This window comes from Cupressus sempervirens, chromosome 5, assembly GCF_028749045.1.
Source record: "Cupressus sempervirens isolate cs-2001-9-10 chromosome 5, ASM2874904v1, whole genome shotgun sequence".
NCBI classification, from domain to species: Eukaryota; Viridiplantae; Streptophyta; class Pinopsida; order Cupressales; family Cupressaceae; genus Cupressus; species Cupressus sempervirens.
The window spans coordinates 243,942,225-243,960,790 of NC_143122.1; the positions used below are offsets into that span (position 1 = coordinate 243,942,225).

The 18,566-nt window shown below is 35.6% G+C and overlaps 1 protein-coding gene across 2 annotated transcripts in view; it reads left to right on the top strand.

Moving 5' to 3' along the window:
• The window catches only part of LOC149555439 (zinc finger CCCH domain-containing protein 28-like), a 93,446-nt gene extending 76,301 nt beyond the window's left edge, over positions 1-17,145 (top strand). For both annotated transcript variants that reach the window (XM_089829476.1, XM_089829477.1), the window contains 3 exons: positions 15,720-15,814; positions 16,207-16,365; positions 16,670-17,145. In XM_089829476.1, coding sequence (XP_089685602.1) covers positions 15,720-15,814; positions 16,207-16,326 — 215 coding nt within the window. In that variant the 3' untranslated portion in view covers positions 16,327-16,365; positions 16,670-17,145. The remainder of the gene's footprint in view (positions 1-15,719; positions 15,815-16,206; positions 16,366-16,669) is intronic.
• Positions 17,146-18,566: the final 1,421 nt, after the last annotated feature.

The window sequence follows — 18,566 nt, forward strand, 5'->3', positions numbered from 1 at the left end:
AGGTAGTAGGGCACCCTCTATATGTGGAGGGGACTGTGCCCCATGCAATTTTTATCTTTAAAGATGTGAGCCAATAGTTTTTCATAGAGTTACCTTGTGCGGATGTAGGTAATGGTTGTCAGGTTGCGTATTAAATCGCCAACATTGTTGGGTTTCATATTAAATCGCTAGTGGAACCCAAGTCGAAGCAAAAACGTTAAGGTTGCTAGACCCAATTTGTTTTGGAATTTGATTGGGATTTTAAATCTTGTTTAACAATGACATTCGACCCTAATTTCCCCCCTTATAATAGTAACTCATAATAAATAAATAAACCTTTTTTTTGCTTCTGGATATGATTTTATTTTTCATATCCTTGCTGCTCTCTTTTCTTGATGATGGATCACAAAGTGTGACCTGAAATGTTGACTCAAAAAGATGCACACAATCTAAATCCAAAAGCAATAAAAAGGTTACTACTATGGATTGTGGAAGCACACTTGCAATTAATAAAGAAATTATCTCTTTGTTGGATCTCTAATCAAGTGATTGCTACAGTGGAAAAATGCTTCAAATTTGTAGGGCCCTTGTGTACTTGGTAGCCTATCCACTATAGTAGGGGGGTAGTGAGCCAATTACATCCCACTCTATACCATATTTTGGCTAATTTTTTATACCTTTGTACCCATTTCCACAGGCTATTTCTGTTTTATGTTATACCAATTTACTCTTTTGCATTGCATATGATTAAATATTAATAAGCTAAGTTGCTGGTTCGGATTCTGGTTCATATGCGGGTTTGACATTCGGGTTTGGAATTCGCTCAATTTTTTTTTGGGCTGGATTCCGATTTGTTTTGGGTTCGTTCATACAAGATTTTTAATTATTATTTTTGTTTATATATATGTAAAAATATGCTGCAACAAATAAGTTCATATACCACTATGCTAGTATAAAGCAATTTAGCAAAATACACCACCACATATATTAATGATTTTGTTCGAATGCTATGACAAAATGTCAAAATACACCACCATATGAATGTTTTGGTTCAAAAACTTTAAAACAGAAATGTCAACATTACTGATTAGTAATCACTAATCAGCAATCAGTCATAGACTCATACGTGTCAAAAATCATCAAAGAATTCATCATCGGTAGGCACTTGCTGATTAAAAGCACAATTAGTGCCACTAGCATCAGCAGTCTCAGCTGTAGTCTCAGCCGTAGCCTCATGATCAGCTCCATCATTACTGTGTATCTCAAGATCACCATCTTTAATTGCAACTACATCAAAGTGGACTTCCAACTCTACAGCCTCTGGTTTGACATCCCATTGTTTTGCTTGCCCCCTTTTTGAAGGTATTCTCTTTTTGAGTTGTGAGCCTCAAGTTTGAATGCACAAACATCAAGTTATCTGCCTTATAGAAGTTTAGTTGGTTGTGTTTTATTGAGTGGATGAAGGAGTATGTGCTCCAATTCCTCTCAGATGATGATGAACTAGGAACTTATCAAGATTTGCAAGTTTACCAACAAGAAACTAGAAATTAGAGTTTTGAATTTTACCAACAAGAAACTAGAAATTAGAATCTTAAGATTAAAGAACTTACCCGTGATAAAATTTTGATGGCAATGGGCTGCAAGTGTTGGTATCTTTGTCCATTGAAGTACCACCATTTATGAGCATCAACATTGTTCTTGTCTTCAAGAGCATCAAGACCACAATCATCGGTGCTAGTGAAACTCATAAATTCAGACCTCATTGCAGGTCATAGGTGCTCAGGAAAAAGTCTTCGAAGGGCTGCCTTGTACCCTTGAGCAACTTCAGGATCTCTGTATGGGGCAATTCTACTGGTACTCCCCTTGAGGACCGATTGGCTATAGAACTTGGAGTTCAATGCAAAGGCAAGTAGATGCAAAGGGTAGTCATTTTGTTCCATCTCTCTACGGTGATTACCTGTAGCTCCTTGAAGAACATTTCATTAGGATCTTGCTCTTTCTCATTTATGATATTTCTAATGTCCTTAATCATAGATTCAATGCCATCATATACCTCACCCAAGCAAGGCCTATCCATGTCAGTGTATTGGATCATGCTCAATATAGGCTCGATGATCTTCAGAAGATACTCAACACAATTCCACCAAAATTTATCTAGTATCAATCCCGTTAGGGCAGCTGCCTTGGCACTATTAGATTGCCTCCGTATGCTCCAATTAATACTGGTGACCATTCTAGACAATGCGTCTCAAAACAATAGTGTTGTAGGCAAAGCAGGTCTCAACAACCTATTTTAAAATCAAAACAATAATAGATTAAAAATTTGAAAACATAGAAAGTTTACTAAAGTGACAAGATTTCTAAAACATGTTTAAATTTTAAACAATTCAACTTACCTTCAAGAGGTCCAATTTCGAGGATTGTCTGAATGTGGCTTGTCATATTGTGGTTCGTGACAAGCATTTGGATCTCTTGTGCCTCTTCATACATTTTTTAATCTACTCTACCGTAGTGCCATTTATTTGCAGCATAAGGTTGAATGGGTGCACAAGACAAGGTGTCCAAAAAATGTGTTCATACCACTCTTCAACCAATAAGTCGGCAGCCCTACAATTCTTTGCATTGTCGGTTATTATTTGAACAACATTCTGAGGGCCAACTTGCTCAATAGCATGGATGAGAGTGTTTGCAATGAAAAGACCATCCTTTACCTCTCCTTCACAATCCACAACTTTCAGAAACATTGCACCTTTTGTAGACATTGCAATAACATTCACCAAAGGACGGTTCTTTGCATCTTTCCATCCATCTGATACTATTGTCATGCCTGTTTCAACCCATGAATCCTTGATGGGCAACATGGCATTCTCTACACAGGCCACCTCATCATCCAATAAAGTGGTGCATATCTTCTCATAACCAGGGCCCTTGAACCCATTTAGAGCCTCATTAACTACCCTCACCATGTATTGCCAATACGATGAGCGAACAACATTAATGACAATCCATGGCATCGATGCATCTGGCTATGGCTTGATCAACAATGTCTCTAGCTTCATTTTGGAATGATGATTCCAAGGGTCCCACTGCTCTCTTACTTTCAATCTGCTGTTGAGGAGGACGCAAGAATGGATGGCCTTCTACAAGTGGTTCACTAGGAGTGGTAGTTGAAGACATAGATGATGTTTTTCCTTTTTTTAAAGGCCTACCACTTTCCAATGGATGAGAAGAATTTGCCCTTCAAGAAGCTTCCTCTGCTTGCTTCTGTTCTTGAATGTATTTGTTTACAATGTGATTTGGAAGGAAGGTTTTAGGTAGTATTCCGTTTACTCTTGGCTTTTCGGTACAAATTTGATGCCTTTTTGAGGATTAAAGCACAAATGTGTTTTTACTCTACTATAAGAGCTACTAAATTCCTCTTTGCATTGGCTACAAATCCACACATAACCTCCTCCACCTGACATTGGTTGAATCATTTGCACATGTTTCCAAAGTGGGGAACATTTGTCGATTTTGAAGTGGGGGTTATTGAGAACATAAGTACTTGTAGCCATGATAGAATCTACAAGAAAACAAAACAAGTTACAACAATGAGAAAAGATAATGACAAGCACTTCAAATAGATAACAGTGAACACATAGTCTAAAGACTAATACAGTAATACCTATAGGCAATAGTAATAGTCTAATACCTTTTGATAACGACAAACACTTCAAATAGATAACAGTGAACACTAATTAGCAGAGAATTGAATAATCTTAATAATAATATTAAGATTATTCAATTCTCTGCTAATTAGTGTTCACCGTTATCATAAATTTGTAGGGCCTACTGATATACAGTATGAGTATATTGATAGTTCATTGTAACATGATTATAATAAAATAAAACAAATTTAAAAACAATAAAAAAATTAACAAAACATTAAAATACCTCTAGCTGTGTAGAGGCTCACTGTAAAGGCCCACGACTTAGTGACTGACCCTCTGGATTCCAGTGATTTGAAATATGTTGCTTGCTAAACAACCTTGCCTCCACTGAAGAAAAGAAAACCAACAATTAATACTATTGGTGAAGAAAACACATCCAAATGATTAATGCTATCCGCTGCCAAAAATCCCAAATACGGGTTGTAATATGCCAAAACTGAGATATTTTAGGTTTCAACATGCTCAAAAAGCGCTTTGCATCAAAGTTGAAAAGTCAACAAAATGACCTGGTTCCCAAATCTGCTCAAATTCGGTTCACATTCCTCCCGGGCTCCGCTGACATCAAACAAATTCATTACGAATTCCCCCAAATTCAATCAGGGTCCAAAACAATGAATCCACAAGGAATTTCGAAGGCAATAGGTGAATTTGGACAGAATTCGAACCGACTTTGAATCTCAACAAATCGAATGTCGAACCTGATGTTATCTGATCGAATACGACAACTTAGTTAATAAGTGACATTCAATTTAGTTTTGAGGTAGAGCATGGAAACTAATTATTGATTATTTTTGTTAATAAGCTCAAAGCCTTTGAATATACAACCTGTAGCATACAAAATTTCCTGCCACCTTCTTTATTGGAACTCTCATGCCATTCATCATTCCTATGAGAGCTCTTGCCACATTATCTCGGCGCCAATACTACATTTACTAAGGCATCCTTATGAGGCATCACATCCATTTACATGGTTGCATACATTGAATTGGATATTTCACATGTTGTTTATTTACCTCAGTATTCAACATTGCTAAAAGAAGCTTCTTCCAGCTGTGTTGAGTTGAAATAAGGAGAACTGGTTATTTATTCACAGTTTCCTTATTTTCATTTGTCTACCATTAACAAATTGTTTCTTTATATGTGGCCAGCAGATAAGGTTTTACAGGGGAGACTCATGGCTAAAATATTGTCCACATGTAAAAAGACTCATGGTTGACATATACTTTCAAACCACTCAAGAGAGAGCTTTAAACTTCCCACTTTCTATTTTCAGCTGCTGTTATGACAGAGTCTATTGTCAGTGACTAAGGATAAATAAGATATTATTTTGTTGAGTTGGCAAAACCAAATTACCTGTTCTTTGTAGGAAGCAGATTTCTGTTATGGAGTTGTTACAAAATACCTTTTCTTGGCATGGAGTACTTTATCATAATGTTTACAGAATTGTTAGAGCTGCATCTATATAAGCAGTGTAAGACATACTTTTATAGACACAAATTTCTTCAGAGGGAGAGTATTGTAAGCTGATTTTGATTGTATTATTCTGTGATAAGTAAAAATGACATTTGTATGATCATCTCAGTGTAGAAAAGCATTTGTGATTCATCACCAGATCTGCTGAGGAGACAGGGTCTGCTTCTCAGAATGTCTGGGGAAATCTAGTGACTTAGATGCGTGTCTTGATTGCATATTGTTTTTTTATATTATTTGAATTTATTATATCTTAGAATAAATTTGCCGAGGTTTGTTTTTTGCTACATTTGGTTTTCCTTTATTCTGCTTTAGTTTTGTTTGAATACAACTTTGAATTATGTTAATGCTGTCATTCATCTTTGGTAGCCATGTGGTTTAATTCTTGGCATATTAATTAAGGGTTGTTTTGGTATAAGAATCTGTGGTTCAAGCTTGGTTTGATATTTCATTTGAATTTTGATTTCAATATTTTAATTTGGTGAAGTGTGTTTTTATTCTCTGAATGCCGTTTTTATCGTCATAGTTGTAGCTCCTATTGCATGGAAGTGACTGTTCCTGTCCCCAGACTTATTTCTATTTGCAATAGGTTTACTTTAATAAAAATTTTATTCCCACTTGACTTGCTATCTCCATGCTTTGAGCTGACAGCCACTATACCTTTCATCAGTTTAAGACCCCGGATTGACATCTTTATGTACATTTTGAGGGATTCTACACGAATACAATTTGAGCTTAAATAAGAGTTAAATAAGAATTCCTTGATGATCGTTGACAGTTGACAGATTGGCCAACCTATGACCCAGGTCTAGTCTTGGAGGAATGAATAAATACTTGTTTTTAAGCCTGAAATCAATATTTTGGTCTCATTTAAGGAATGTTTGGTGACATCCACATGAATTGTTTTGGCCTGATAATACTCAACTTCCTCTATTTTACTCAAGAGTCTTATGGTGAATGGACTCAATTGATCACTACAAGGCCTACCTATATCTGTTTTTAATGGACCTAGATAGTAGAGTGTTTCTTGTGGAATGAAACTCTACCTAGATCAATTCTTAACTGTGCATAGATTATTGACTTAAACTTCAATAAGTCGTAGCTTGAGCTTTGTAGTCTACAAAAGGTAAGACCTCTCTTGACTTATTGCTTGGAGTAATGAAAGTCATTTATGGACCCAGCTGTGAGGTAAAGGCCTGAGAAAGGTTGATTTCCCTTGATTTGAGTGCAGTGAATTTCTAGTTGACTAAAAAATAAAGCAATCTTTGGATTGAATCTTCTTATTCTTTGTTCAATCAATAATTCTCTTTCATTAGGTGGTGGAAGCACTTGATACCACTCACTAGGAAAGGGAGTGCAATGGAAACTTGAAATCTTGTGCAAGCATCCCTACAGAACAGAGGGGCCCTTAAATGATAAAGATGGATAACAAAAAGAAACCATTGTGATAGTTAGCCTGACTTAAATGAAATTGAATTGTATACTGATTGGATGTGATCAGTGCCTGAACTCTACAGGATTTAGGAATTGTCACAGTTTATTCCAATGGGATAATGAAAGGGTTATTGGGTGGTGGGGACAAACAACATGTTCTGCAACCAGTACCATTTTTGTCTATATTTGATGAAATGGAGAGTTGGTTGATTATATCAAAAGCTGATCAAGGAGATGAAGATTGAGGTGGTGGGATTTACACTACATGGTCTACAGAGGTCCTGAATCTAATCTATGAAGGAAGAAGAGGAAAGTTCAAATCGTGAGTAAATTTTGTGGAGAAGATATCACTGCTATCCTAAGCAACTAAGATCATCTTAAAGCAATGCAGCCCACGCAAATTATAGCATAACCTTGACTAGAAAACTTTTGACTGTTTTTGGGAAACAGTCTAGTGGCTGTGGACCTGTTCTAATATGAGCTCCCCAAAGCAGGTTGGAAATTAGACATAAGAGAGCAGAGTGAGCAATAACTTGTTGTAAAGGTCTGGCACCCAGTACCAACCTTCAAGTTGGGTGAAGTTCATTTGCTCTTACTTTTTTGGCATGAATTATACCTGTCTAGAGGGCTGGATCACCATTTGATTAATGCCTTGTTGAAATCGTAGAATACTCCATGTCTTCTCTCATTTGATGAAGCTCAAGGAAGCAATTTATTAAATGTCAAAAACAATGACAAGAAAATGGGCCCAACTTTTTGTGATGACAAAGGACAACATGAAGGAAATCCCAAACACAAGATTTAATAGAAACATTTATTTGACTGGTATTTAGAGGAGGATATGGTTGTATCTGTTGGGATTTTGTTTGATGGACCATTTTTTCAAGAAGGATGATTTTGTTTTTAAACCATCAATGGATGCCTAAACCACGTGGTAGAAAGAAAATTGATACAGTCGAAAGGGTTAGGAATTGATGCTTTAAAGAAATCATTTACGCGGAATGCCAAATGCTCAATTTGATAACAGTGTTTGAGAATAGAGGCCATCTCTTTGAAGTTTGCACCTGAAATCTATGAAAATGCTTTAGATGCATTAATAATAATTAAAGCTAGATTTGTAAGACAGAATAATGATTAATCAAATAGATTATTTTCAGTGTATGGGTGAGCCACGCCATCAAATTATGATATTGGCTAAATTCCTAGGCAAGAACCAGCTCTTTGACAGGGTGGATGAAATGAAAGCCCAAATTGATAGTAGTGTTAATGCTAATTGCTGACAAAGCATGTAAAATGATTTGATGAATCGATGATCTTATTCGACAACATGAGGAGTCTTTATACAGGGTAACAAAGGCAGATACCAACTGGTAACTGGTAGAACACTTATAACTGCAGTACAAATGTATTACTACGTCAACATTCACTCCCTCCCCCCCTTCTCTTAATACGTTGATCCTAAAAACATCAAATTTACCTTGCCCAAGAGAACCCTCTTAAGGCTTATATCACAAATCATGCTGATTACATAATTGAATACATGTTTCAAGAAAATATTCTCTTGAAGAAACAAATCCTAAATGAAACAAGGCTCCATCAAGTTGTTTCTTGACCTTTGGAAGATGTAGCTTTGAGCTGTGTTCTTAAGTTCTCAGTCCCGAACTTTCAAATCAGAGTCTTGAATTATTGACCATGTAAGGTTATAACTCTTGATCATGTACTCTGAAGCTCATTGGAGAACAATCCATATTGAGCTCAACACCAAATCTTGAACCTGTCTCCAAAATCAATTGTCACATTTTTTGCGTTCTTTAGATTTGTTAGCATCAACAAAGGAAGCTATAAAACAGAAGGCAATAACAAAACCTCCAAAAATGCTTCTGATGCAGAACATCATCTCAAAATGAGTAGCTGACTTGAGATGATGGGAATTCCTCCATCTTTTGAAACTGTCAGCCTCCAAAATGATGCTATTACACTACATTGATTCGATGTTTCAGGTGTTTATTTGGAGGCTTCTTCCTTATCGTAGTTCTATACAAATTCTTTTGAGCCCTTACTGTAATCAGCAATAGTAATCATGAGAGCATTTATACAACATCCCATAGAATCATTTTAATTTGCATCTTCCCTTATAAAGTAAATTAACTCCAAATAACTGCTAATAGTCTAAGTTGCCGGTTCAGATTCGGGTTTGGATGCGAGTTTGATATTTGGGTTCAACATTCATTCAAATTTTTTTTGGGGTGGATCATTGGCTGTTCCCAAATTTAACTCTTCTCATACGTCACAATTTACTTTGCTTACAACCATAGGTTGGTTGTATATCTAATGCAGCTTCTCCTGTTATAAGCTTTGAGAGTATAGTCATAATTTGTTTGAGAATTACTGATTGATAAATTCTATTGATTAGGGTTTTATGGCTCTACATTTCAATGAGCTTAAAAAGAAGCCTGAAAGAACAACTTATAGTCCCATTTCCCAGTGGAAGAGTCCTTGACCAGAATATCTATCATCTTTGGAATGATAATAATGGGTAAGATTCTTTTGTCATCAGGTCGTATTGTTCTTTCATTGAATCAGAAGAAAGCTCCTTTAGCAGTTGTCACATATTGTTATATGTGACAATAGTTTTAATAAGTCATTGGAAGGATAAAAATATTATCATAAAAATTAGTTAAATACAGTCAACCATTGACACCCTTCAGAAAGAAATTATAGGGCAGGGCCAATTGCAAAGAAAATAGGCAATACTGTCCTCCCCTTTAATTTCATCTTGAAGGAGTGTCAATGGTCAACCGTATTGCCTAATTTTTATTGATTGGCCCTGCCCTATAATTTCTTTTTGAAGGTTTTCAATGGTGGACTGTATTACTATTTAGTAATTTACCTAATTTTTATGATAATATTGTTATTCTTCCAATGACTTCTTAAAACTATTGTCACATATAACATTACAGCTGATGTATATTCTCTTAGTTACCGGTTTTCAAAATATGGGTACGAAGAACCAGTTCGTTGGTACTGCAAAGTTTTGAAAAGGGTTTTGGGTTCGTTTGGGTTTGTTCATACAAACACATGTGAAATTATAAAATATATACATATTTATGAAGCCTAGAAGCATGAGTTAAAATTAGAATGTCACAATGTATCATAAAATCATATGATTTAAACAATAAAAACACCATAATCTTTAAACTTGTAATCATAGCATCAAGAATCGTAATTGTACCAGCATATATTCCAAGTTCACCACCGAGGATTCAAAACATTTAAATTAAATCATGATTCATGAATCATAACGGCTAGTTCAAGTATCATTGTTTCAAGTTCAAGTTTCCACTAATGCATTAAAATTTTATTAATTAATAATTATTAATATTCATCATCTTCATCTTCTTCTTCTTCTTCATCATCATCATCTTCTTCTCCTTCTTTTAGTTTGTCGGCATTAGTTGACTTAGCAATAGAGCTAAGGCCAATGGGATCAGCAGCAGCAATAATAGTATGGGCAAAATTCGCTCAAAAAATGACTTAAATGCTGTCCGTGGGGCAAAATTCGCTCAGCTTCATTTGAAAGTCGTTCTGCGTGACAATTTGCCCGGGTTCAATCTGGGTTGATGCTGGTTCGAACCATGTCCCCAAAAATCGAACCCTGTCCGTATATCTGTGGTATTGGACCCAAACCGTGTATTGGTTGGAAACCGCATATTGGTTCGAACCAATACGTGGTTTGGAGGGAAAAGTGGCAATTTAACTAATTGCAGTTATCATGATTTGTTGGTTTAGCGAGGTAGCTGATCCGAGTAGTATTTGTTGATGTATCTGAAAGCTATTTATATCGCTGCTGGTTTTCCTTTTTTTTTTTACATATGTTGTGAAAGTACATTCACTCAGCTGGAATTGGGAAGAGCATTGATAAAAAACAAATATCTGATTTCAAGAATTATATTTGTTGTATTATTTATGTGGCCATCGTGTAAAAGCTGTGGTAAATTAGTCATTTAAATTGTGAAGAGATTGTCACCTTTTTGACTTGTACTAGAAGTAGAGGCAATCGATGTAATTGGTGATGTTGCCTCTACATCTTATGGAGAGTTGTAAGTCATTTAATCATATCAGGTTTCTTATCAATATTTCAGAATGTCTACTGCACTTCAAAGTGAAAGGACATGACAAACGTTATCTTAAATTTGGTGTTCACCACATCCCAAATGATATCGACATTGAAAAACATAATTCTAGTATTTCTCTTGATAATATCACAAAACTCTGTAGTAGGAATTTTTGCTGTCGTTTGCTTTTCAAAAATCTCCCTTCTGCTGCAAATACTTGGTACTGATAATTCTAGTGGTGCATTTGTGACCTTGGAGGCTTGCGTTGTATACTTTTCTTTGGTGTAGCTTGTTCGTGTTGAAGTTTGTAGCTGCGATAGAGATCTTTATCATTGTTCTTATAAAATGGAAACATGTTAGTTATGACTGTTATGGTCACCTTAAATGAAAGAGATATTTGTGAGAATATTTAAGTCAATATTATATAAAAAGATGTGTCATATGTCATGTGAAAAGGCATGTGTATGAAAATACTAAGTGATGTATATTTGGAAATTTGAAGAGACCGTGTGTAAGACGGAGAGTCAAATGCAATCTATTTATGTGATTGCTCAGTGTATTGTAATGAATCAAGTGAAAGTCTTGTAATATGAATTTTTTCTTGATCAATATAGAGATATTTTGCTAGTGTGGCTGGGTTTTTCCCTTCAAGTGGAAGGGTTTTCCCAGGATAAATATTTATTCTCTTTTATTGTTGGTTATATATATTTTTGGGATGTAACTTTAACATGGTATCAGAGCCAGATTAGATTTCAGCAATGAAGGAAGCTTGTTTGTGATGACAATATAGATGTGATTGAGGTCTCAGTTTATTGCTCTCATTGCACTAAGTTTTTGGGTCTCTCTTTTTTTGTTGTTGAACGATTGTGCAATATTCTTATTTGGACATATTTATTGTTTTCTTTTGTGTCTTATTTCAAATTTAATAAGGTCAATGATGATCATTCAAGATATGTATTTATATATTCTGTGGGATAGTGGTGTTTGTAGTGGGCTTCAGGCATTTTTTTATTTGTTTTGATCACAGGAAATTAAAGGGAAAAGTATCAATTGGAGTCTCTTTCAACTTGAACAATTATTATATTCTGTTCAGTTTGACCATCGAGAAGCTTTCTGAGGTTTTTCTCGACTCAACTCCAGTTCAAGGGGATGACCTTAGTGTTGGTCGTCTGATTCCCTATGATCGATTTGTGTGACTTTCTGTTTACATCAGTTTGTAGTCTCCTCTGTGGAAGTCAGAGCATGCCTTGCACGTTTTGTTTCATATCAAACTTATCTACAATATAGATCTTTTGGTAATGACAGTCCCCTTCTATTCTTCTCAGTTACAACTGAACCTGAGAGAGGAGGGAGAGTTGTTGATCGCCGTCGGGCTCTTGTGTGTATGCTGACTTGGTGTCAGTTTTCCTCTCTTCTGGCATATGCACTGTTTTTTTATTTCCTTTGTTGGTTTCTTTTTTACTTTGTAATGTTGATTTATTTTGTGATTGGACTCCTCTTGTGCATGTGCCTGTCCCGTTTTCTTGTATAGTCTTTTATTTTGCAAGAGTCGTTCTTTATTCACTGAGTTTTATATTTCTATCACTGGAGCTCAAGCATAAAGGAAAAGTGAACTATCACTCGATGAAAGGGAATGAAATAATTTACTTGCATGGGGATGCACATTCAAGACACAAAGCTATTAAAAGTGATGGAGAGTTGAAAAGTTGGATATTGAGGGCAGCATACATGCCCAAGCAGCATGAATTTGTTACCTCTACTCGGTGTACATATGGAGACTCATGCGTATCTTTCAACAGAGAAGATTAGAGTTATTAGTAGTCATGCCCACAACTCCTCACATCTCTTTTGCATTAGGGGCAAAACATTCTCAAACATATTGACCATTTTTCTCAAATAGATGTAGTCATGTCAATTCGTGCTAATGATTGACGATTGAGGAGATTGGTGTTGCTGTGAGGGACATTTTTCCGAGTTTCTGAAAAGCTAAGTATTTTCTATGTTATCTTCCTATCTTAAGCCATCTACTATCTTGTTATATATGAACTGATTGTAAAAATGTAAATAATTAGATTTGGAAAGTTCTGTATTGGTCTTAGGCTTTCAGCATTACTTATGAAAGGTTTACTTTACTAATCTCTTTTGATTGTAGCTGGAAACAGGATGATAAGAGATTTAGCTGTCTATCAAGGATGTTGTTTATTCATATTTATAAACACTCTCAGAGGGAGTTTGTGATTCAAATACAAAGGGAGCTTATGACTCAGAGGGATATGTTCAGCTTGAGAGGGAGGTTATTTTGGAAGATGTTGGTTCACATTTTCCTTTACGGGTGAAATGGGATGGCGAAATTTTTTGCAACGTTGTTTGCAGCTTTTTAAAGGGGAAGATCATATTTAGAGGAAAAAAAAGACTATTCACTCTCAGAGGAAGATTTCGTGACAGAGGGAGATGTTCAATCCTTTGTAATAGTCAGCCATCTTATTATGGTGTTTAAAATTGTTCTTGCTGAGAGGGGGTCTCTGTTAAGAGAAAAAAATCTCAGTTATTAATGCATCCTTCTTTGGGAGAAGTTTGAGGTGAAAGCCCTTGTTCCACCCTTTGCAATTAGGAACGGTGGACTACTCTTTGCAAGTAGGCATGGTGGAAATGTATTCTTCTCTGGGAGAAGTCTGAGGTGAAAGCCCATGTTCCACCCTCTGCAAGTAGGTATGGTGGACCACCCTTTGCAAGTAGGCATGGTGGAAATGTATCCTTCTTTGGGAGAAATTTTGAGATAAAAGTTTTCATTCTACCATCTGCAAGTAGGTATGGTGGACCACCCTTTGCGAGGAGGCATGGTGGAAATTTATTCTTCTCTGGGAGAAGTTTTGAGATAAAAGTCTTCATTCTACCATCTGCAAGTAGGCATGGTGAAAGTTATGTATTTAACTCCATTTTATGTGCTTATGAAGTTATCTATGGTGAATCATGTTATGCTGAGATAATGTGTGATGTGAATTTATCATCTTTGGTTGCAGCTCCGAGTGACCGCCTTATTAAAGATCTCTCTCTTGCTAAGAGGGAGTGTTGAAGTTTGTAGCTGTGATAGAGAACTGTATCTTTGTTCCTATAAAATGGAAACATGTTTGTTATGACTGTTATGGTCACCTTCAAATGAAAGAGATATTTGTGAGAATATTTAAGTCAATATTATATAAAAGACATGTGTCCTACGTCATGTGAAAAGGCATGCGTATGAAAATATTAAGTGATGTGTATTTGGAAATTTGAAGAGACCTTCATGTGTAAGTTGGAGAGTCAAATGCAATCTATTTATGTGATTGCTTAGTTTATTGTAATGAATCAAGTGAAAGTTTTGTACTATGAATTTTTTCTTGATCAATAAAGAGATATGTTTCTGGTGTGACTGGGTTTTTCCCTTCAAGTGGAAGGGTTTTCCCAGGATAAATATTTTGTGACTTTTGTGTATTGTTTATTCTCTTTTATTGTTGTTTATCTATATTTCTGGGTCATAACGTTAACAGTTCGGAAGTTTGTTTTATCTTTTCATGGTAGATTCTGATATTGTTTTTGATCTCTGTTGTATAGGGTGATATTAATACTTTTTGCCAAGTTGCCGATTCTGATGCTGATGCAGATGCAGATGTAGATGCGTGATTTTTGTTTTTGGATGCATCTATATATATCTATATACTATAATTTATATATGCAAAGAAAGCCTTCTATAAAACAATGTATGGTGAATACAACTTGCCAGAGATTCCAAGATTATATCCAATGTTGATATCCCACTAAGAATAGCTCAATATTGTATAGAGGCAGCATTTGCAAGTGTTGGTAGAAGTCATAATCACCTATATAAAATTTCAATGAGAAGCATGACACAGGCATCATCCCTGCTTAGGCTAGAAAAGATTTCAATAGACATTACTAATTGCAGAGAAAAGAAGAAATCTAGAAGTGAGATTTAAATCAGTAGCCAAGTTTTTGTATCAAACAGAAACCGCAACATCAATGCACCGGCATAGCATAGCAATATCTTTTCAGACAATAAATTGAAGACATAAGATCTTTATGTTGAAGACCTCGTACACTATCGTACAGCCAAATGATCTATATTGTTCTCAGAGAAGAGTAAGCCAAATTATGAGTGAGTGGAAAAGCCAAACTGATATTGTGTCCGGATGTGCCCAGGAAGCTCATTCTGGGCCTGTGGATGCTTGTGGAGGCACATGCAGCACCTCCGCAAGCATCTACAGGCCTGGAAAGCACTTCCTGTCCACATCTGGGCAGAACCCGAAAGCCTCTGCGCACTCGAACGTATCATCTTCACCATCCGGCTGCTGGAGCAGAGAATCGGTATCTAAGATTTTTGCACTTCGTTATGTGTCGTTGTAGCTGGTTTTTTTTATGGAGTATGGTTGAGATAGTTTCAAACTTTCAATATTTGTGGACAATTTTTTTTCCTTTTTCCTTCGTGGATATTATAAATTTCTGAAAGTTTTTTTTTCTATCTAATTTTCAATCATGGCTCAAATGCAGGTTGGGCTGATGACTATTGAGAAGCATTTTAGTATAATTTTATTCATGCTCTCCAACGTCTTCATTTTTTAGTCAATGCAAAGAGTAGGTGTTGAAAATCTGTCGAAAACCTTAGAAAATAGTTGCCTAAATGTTAACCCAGGCTACTCAACTGGATTAAATTCGAAATTTCACACTTTGTAATTAGGTAATAAATTGGTAAAGAGTTAAATCTTCTGTTTGTGTTGAAACTTGATTAAATGAAATGAGTACTTGGCTACTTGGGAAGGGTATTTTAATTGCGAGACTGTGCTAATAGAGATGTAAATAAGGTTTCAGGTTTTAATATTAAGAAATGCAACATAGTATTTAAGGTTTTAATATTGAGAAATGCAACATAGTTTGCTATGGCAGTTCTAGCTTTGCTTTATTGTTATCATTTTTTTGAGGTTAGTTTTTCCTTACTGATCTCAGTTTGCTTCTACAGATGAAGATAGGCTGCCAGTTTGTAGAGACTATCAAAAAAGCAAATGTTCTCGTGATTCGTCATGTAAATATGCCCATCCTGAACCCCACACACAGGTAGGGGTTGTACTCTTCATTACTAGTTAAGTTAAATGTGTCCTTAAATTTCTTGAGATGCATTTTTCTTGATGCAAGTAGTATTACTTCAATATTGAGTTTTCCAATAGACAAACAAAGTAGATAGTTACAAGAACTTTGATATTCTGTACGAAGAACAATTGCAAGACCGCAAAACAACCAGTTTGTCCTGTTTACAACTTCATCTTTACATCTAGATTTTTGTAAATCTTGTGTTTCTATCTGTAGTACAAAGGTCTGATAATCAAGTTGTTTACACGAGCTTGTCATTGGTATCAGGCAACTGATCACTTAAATAATGTCAGTATCATTTTTGCATCATGCAGTTCGTATATTATTTGTGGATTCATTTTCGATCATACTTGTGGCAGGTAGTGGATAACTATGTGAATATTTGCCGTGATTTTCAACGAGGAAAATGTAGACGTGAATCCTGTCGTTTTTATCATCAATCTAAACAATATGGTAGCCATAGAAATGGACGTGCATAGAGTGTAGCTGACATAGCCTTGAGAAGATAGCCTTTACAGGTACCACAAAATCATTTTTCATTTTTTTTTCCCAGTTTACCAGTTGAATATTGTTTGAATGGTAAATGGTTTTGGAATTTATAACTTAAATAAAGTTTGCTTGATCTTTAACCTGTATCTGAAGGGATTGTTTTGAGTGAGATATGGTAGCATCTTTTGGTTTTCATCTCTCTCTAGAAGAACCTTAGCATCATTTAGTGAAGCAAGATGCTTCATTTGCTTTAGCAGGCTGCTGCTGCTGATTTTGTGCTAAACATGTATGTTGCTCATGTTGGGGCTCATGAAAATTGTTATTTAAATGCAGCTGCGTTTTTACAAAGCATTCTGTCCCGCTAGCCAGATATCAAGCTATGTTATGCTGCAGCAGTGTGCTTGAGTTGCAGCAAGTTGTATCTTAAAGTGTAACAAACATTATGTTTGTTATGTAGATTGCTGTTTTAGGTGCTATACAGTACATGCTTGCAAGCAACAGTAGCATTAGATTAGCTTCTATTTGCACCATTGGCAAAAGTGCTGCACATCTTAATTACCCTGTCTTTTTACTACCTGGCACTTTCTAACTTGTTAAACTCGAGTATGAAGTGTTGGAAGTTGTTTTGAGCTTTGGTTTGTACAAGTAGCAAGATTCGAAACAGCTATTTGGAGTTTGCGATGGAGATGACCAAAATTATCTGGGTTTTTGGTAAGTGTTCCTTTTTCTCACACACATGTTTTGTTTTGATACCTTCATCTCAACTATAATTCTCATTTTATGATGCATGCTTATTCCTTGGAGCCCAAGTGATCTCTTTAAGCTTGAGCAATAAATAAGTCTCAAGATTCATTAAACTGCTCGATGCTTTCGTTTGACGAATGCTCATATTATTCTACACACAATTGTCCCCGGGAAACTATTAAATAGACTTTTATGCTGCCTGTGTTTTTTCCCATATAATATATACAGAGTCCAAACATGTTCAAAAATCAGTTGAAGACAATGGTAGATTATTGGAGAATAAGTACTTCAAAATTTGGGTTTGTTGGATGTAAATAGCAATGATACTTAAATTTCGTCATAATTGAAAATGTGCTGAAGTGGGACACAGTTTGGATGTTTTCCAAATGTGTTCTACATTTCTGTAATTCTCTAATAGCACGCTCTTGAATGGCACAAGCATTCAAATGGTAAAAATGGTATTTAAAAAGTATTGATTGTATTTGCCAATTTCGGATCATTTTAACATTTTAAGACATTGAACTGCCTATGTAGCTGTAAGGAGTTAGTGAGTGAGGATTGCTTTTATATTTCGGAGCTTTTTTAAAAATGATGCTATCAATTAATTAGAAGGTGGGATCTGAGATAATGTTCAAAACATGCAGAAAAATTGTAAATTAAGTTGGTCTGTAAGTGGTGAGAAAATTAAGCTACTTGATTTATGTTCAGTCAAAACTCAAAATTGTCCATAGGAAATCGCAAACTGGAATAAGTCGGATGCCCTCTTTATACTTCTTAATGGGTGATGCTGAATGCAATGCAATCTATTTATAAGAAAAGTGAGCTGCACAAATTTGGTTACTTTCATTATGCCGAAGAAAGAGGAGCACATGGGAAAAAATGGGTGCTCACAAATATAACTTGAACAAATGATATCTAGTACAGTATACAATGGCAAGAGAAAAAGATCAGTAACAAGAACATGTATTTATATGCCATACAGCCACCTGATGACTGCAAATTGGGTTCGTTTAAATTGTACATACCAATATACTGATGGTCTGAGTTCAAGGTTTTTACCCTATTTAGATGTTCAAAAAAAGAAAAGTGCTGCCACACTTGCAGATTCTGTAGCCTGTATTTTAAACTTTGTTGTCTAGCACCTTTTATTTTTATTACTAACAGTCAAGTGTTTTTGTAAGCTATCTTTAGTGTAAGTAAAAATAAGCAATGAAATTGAGTCAGTTCATACAGCACCACTAATCTTGTCCGACTGTGTTTTAACATTACCATTTATTAGTTTGGCCAGTACAAAAATTGTGTCTTATTTAGAGGGGAAATCATGTTAATTCTTTAGCATGCTTTTACCTCAATCATTTGCATTTCAAGTGTTAATTTGTCTCATCGGGAGTTATTCATATTGTGACTCGTGCCTTTCTTCTTTTGGTCACGGACTCGCAAGCATTCTTATTGTAGTAGTAAATGTTAAATGTTCCTTTCTCTCCTG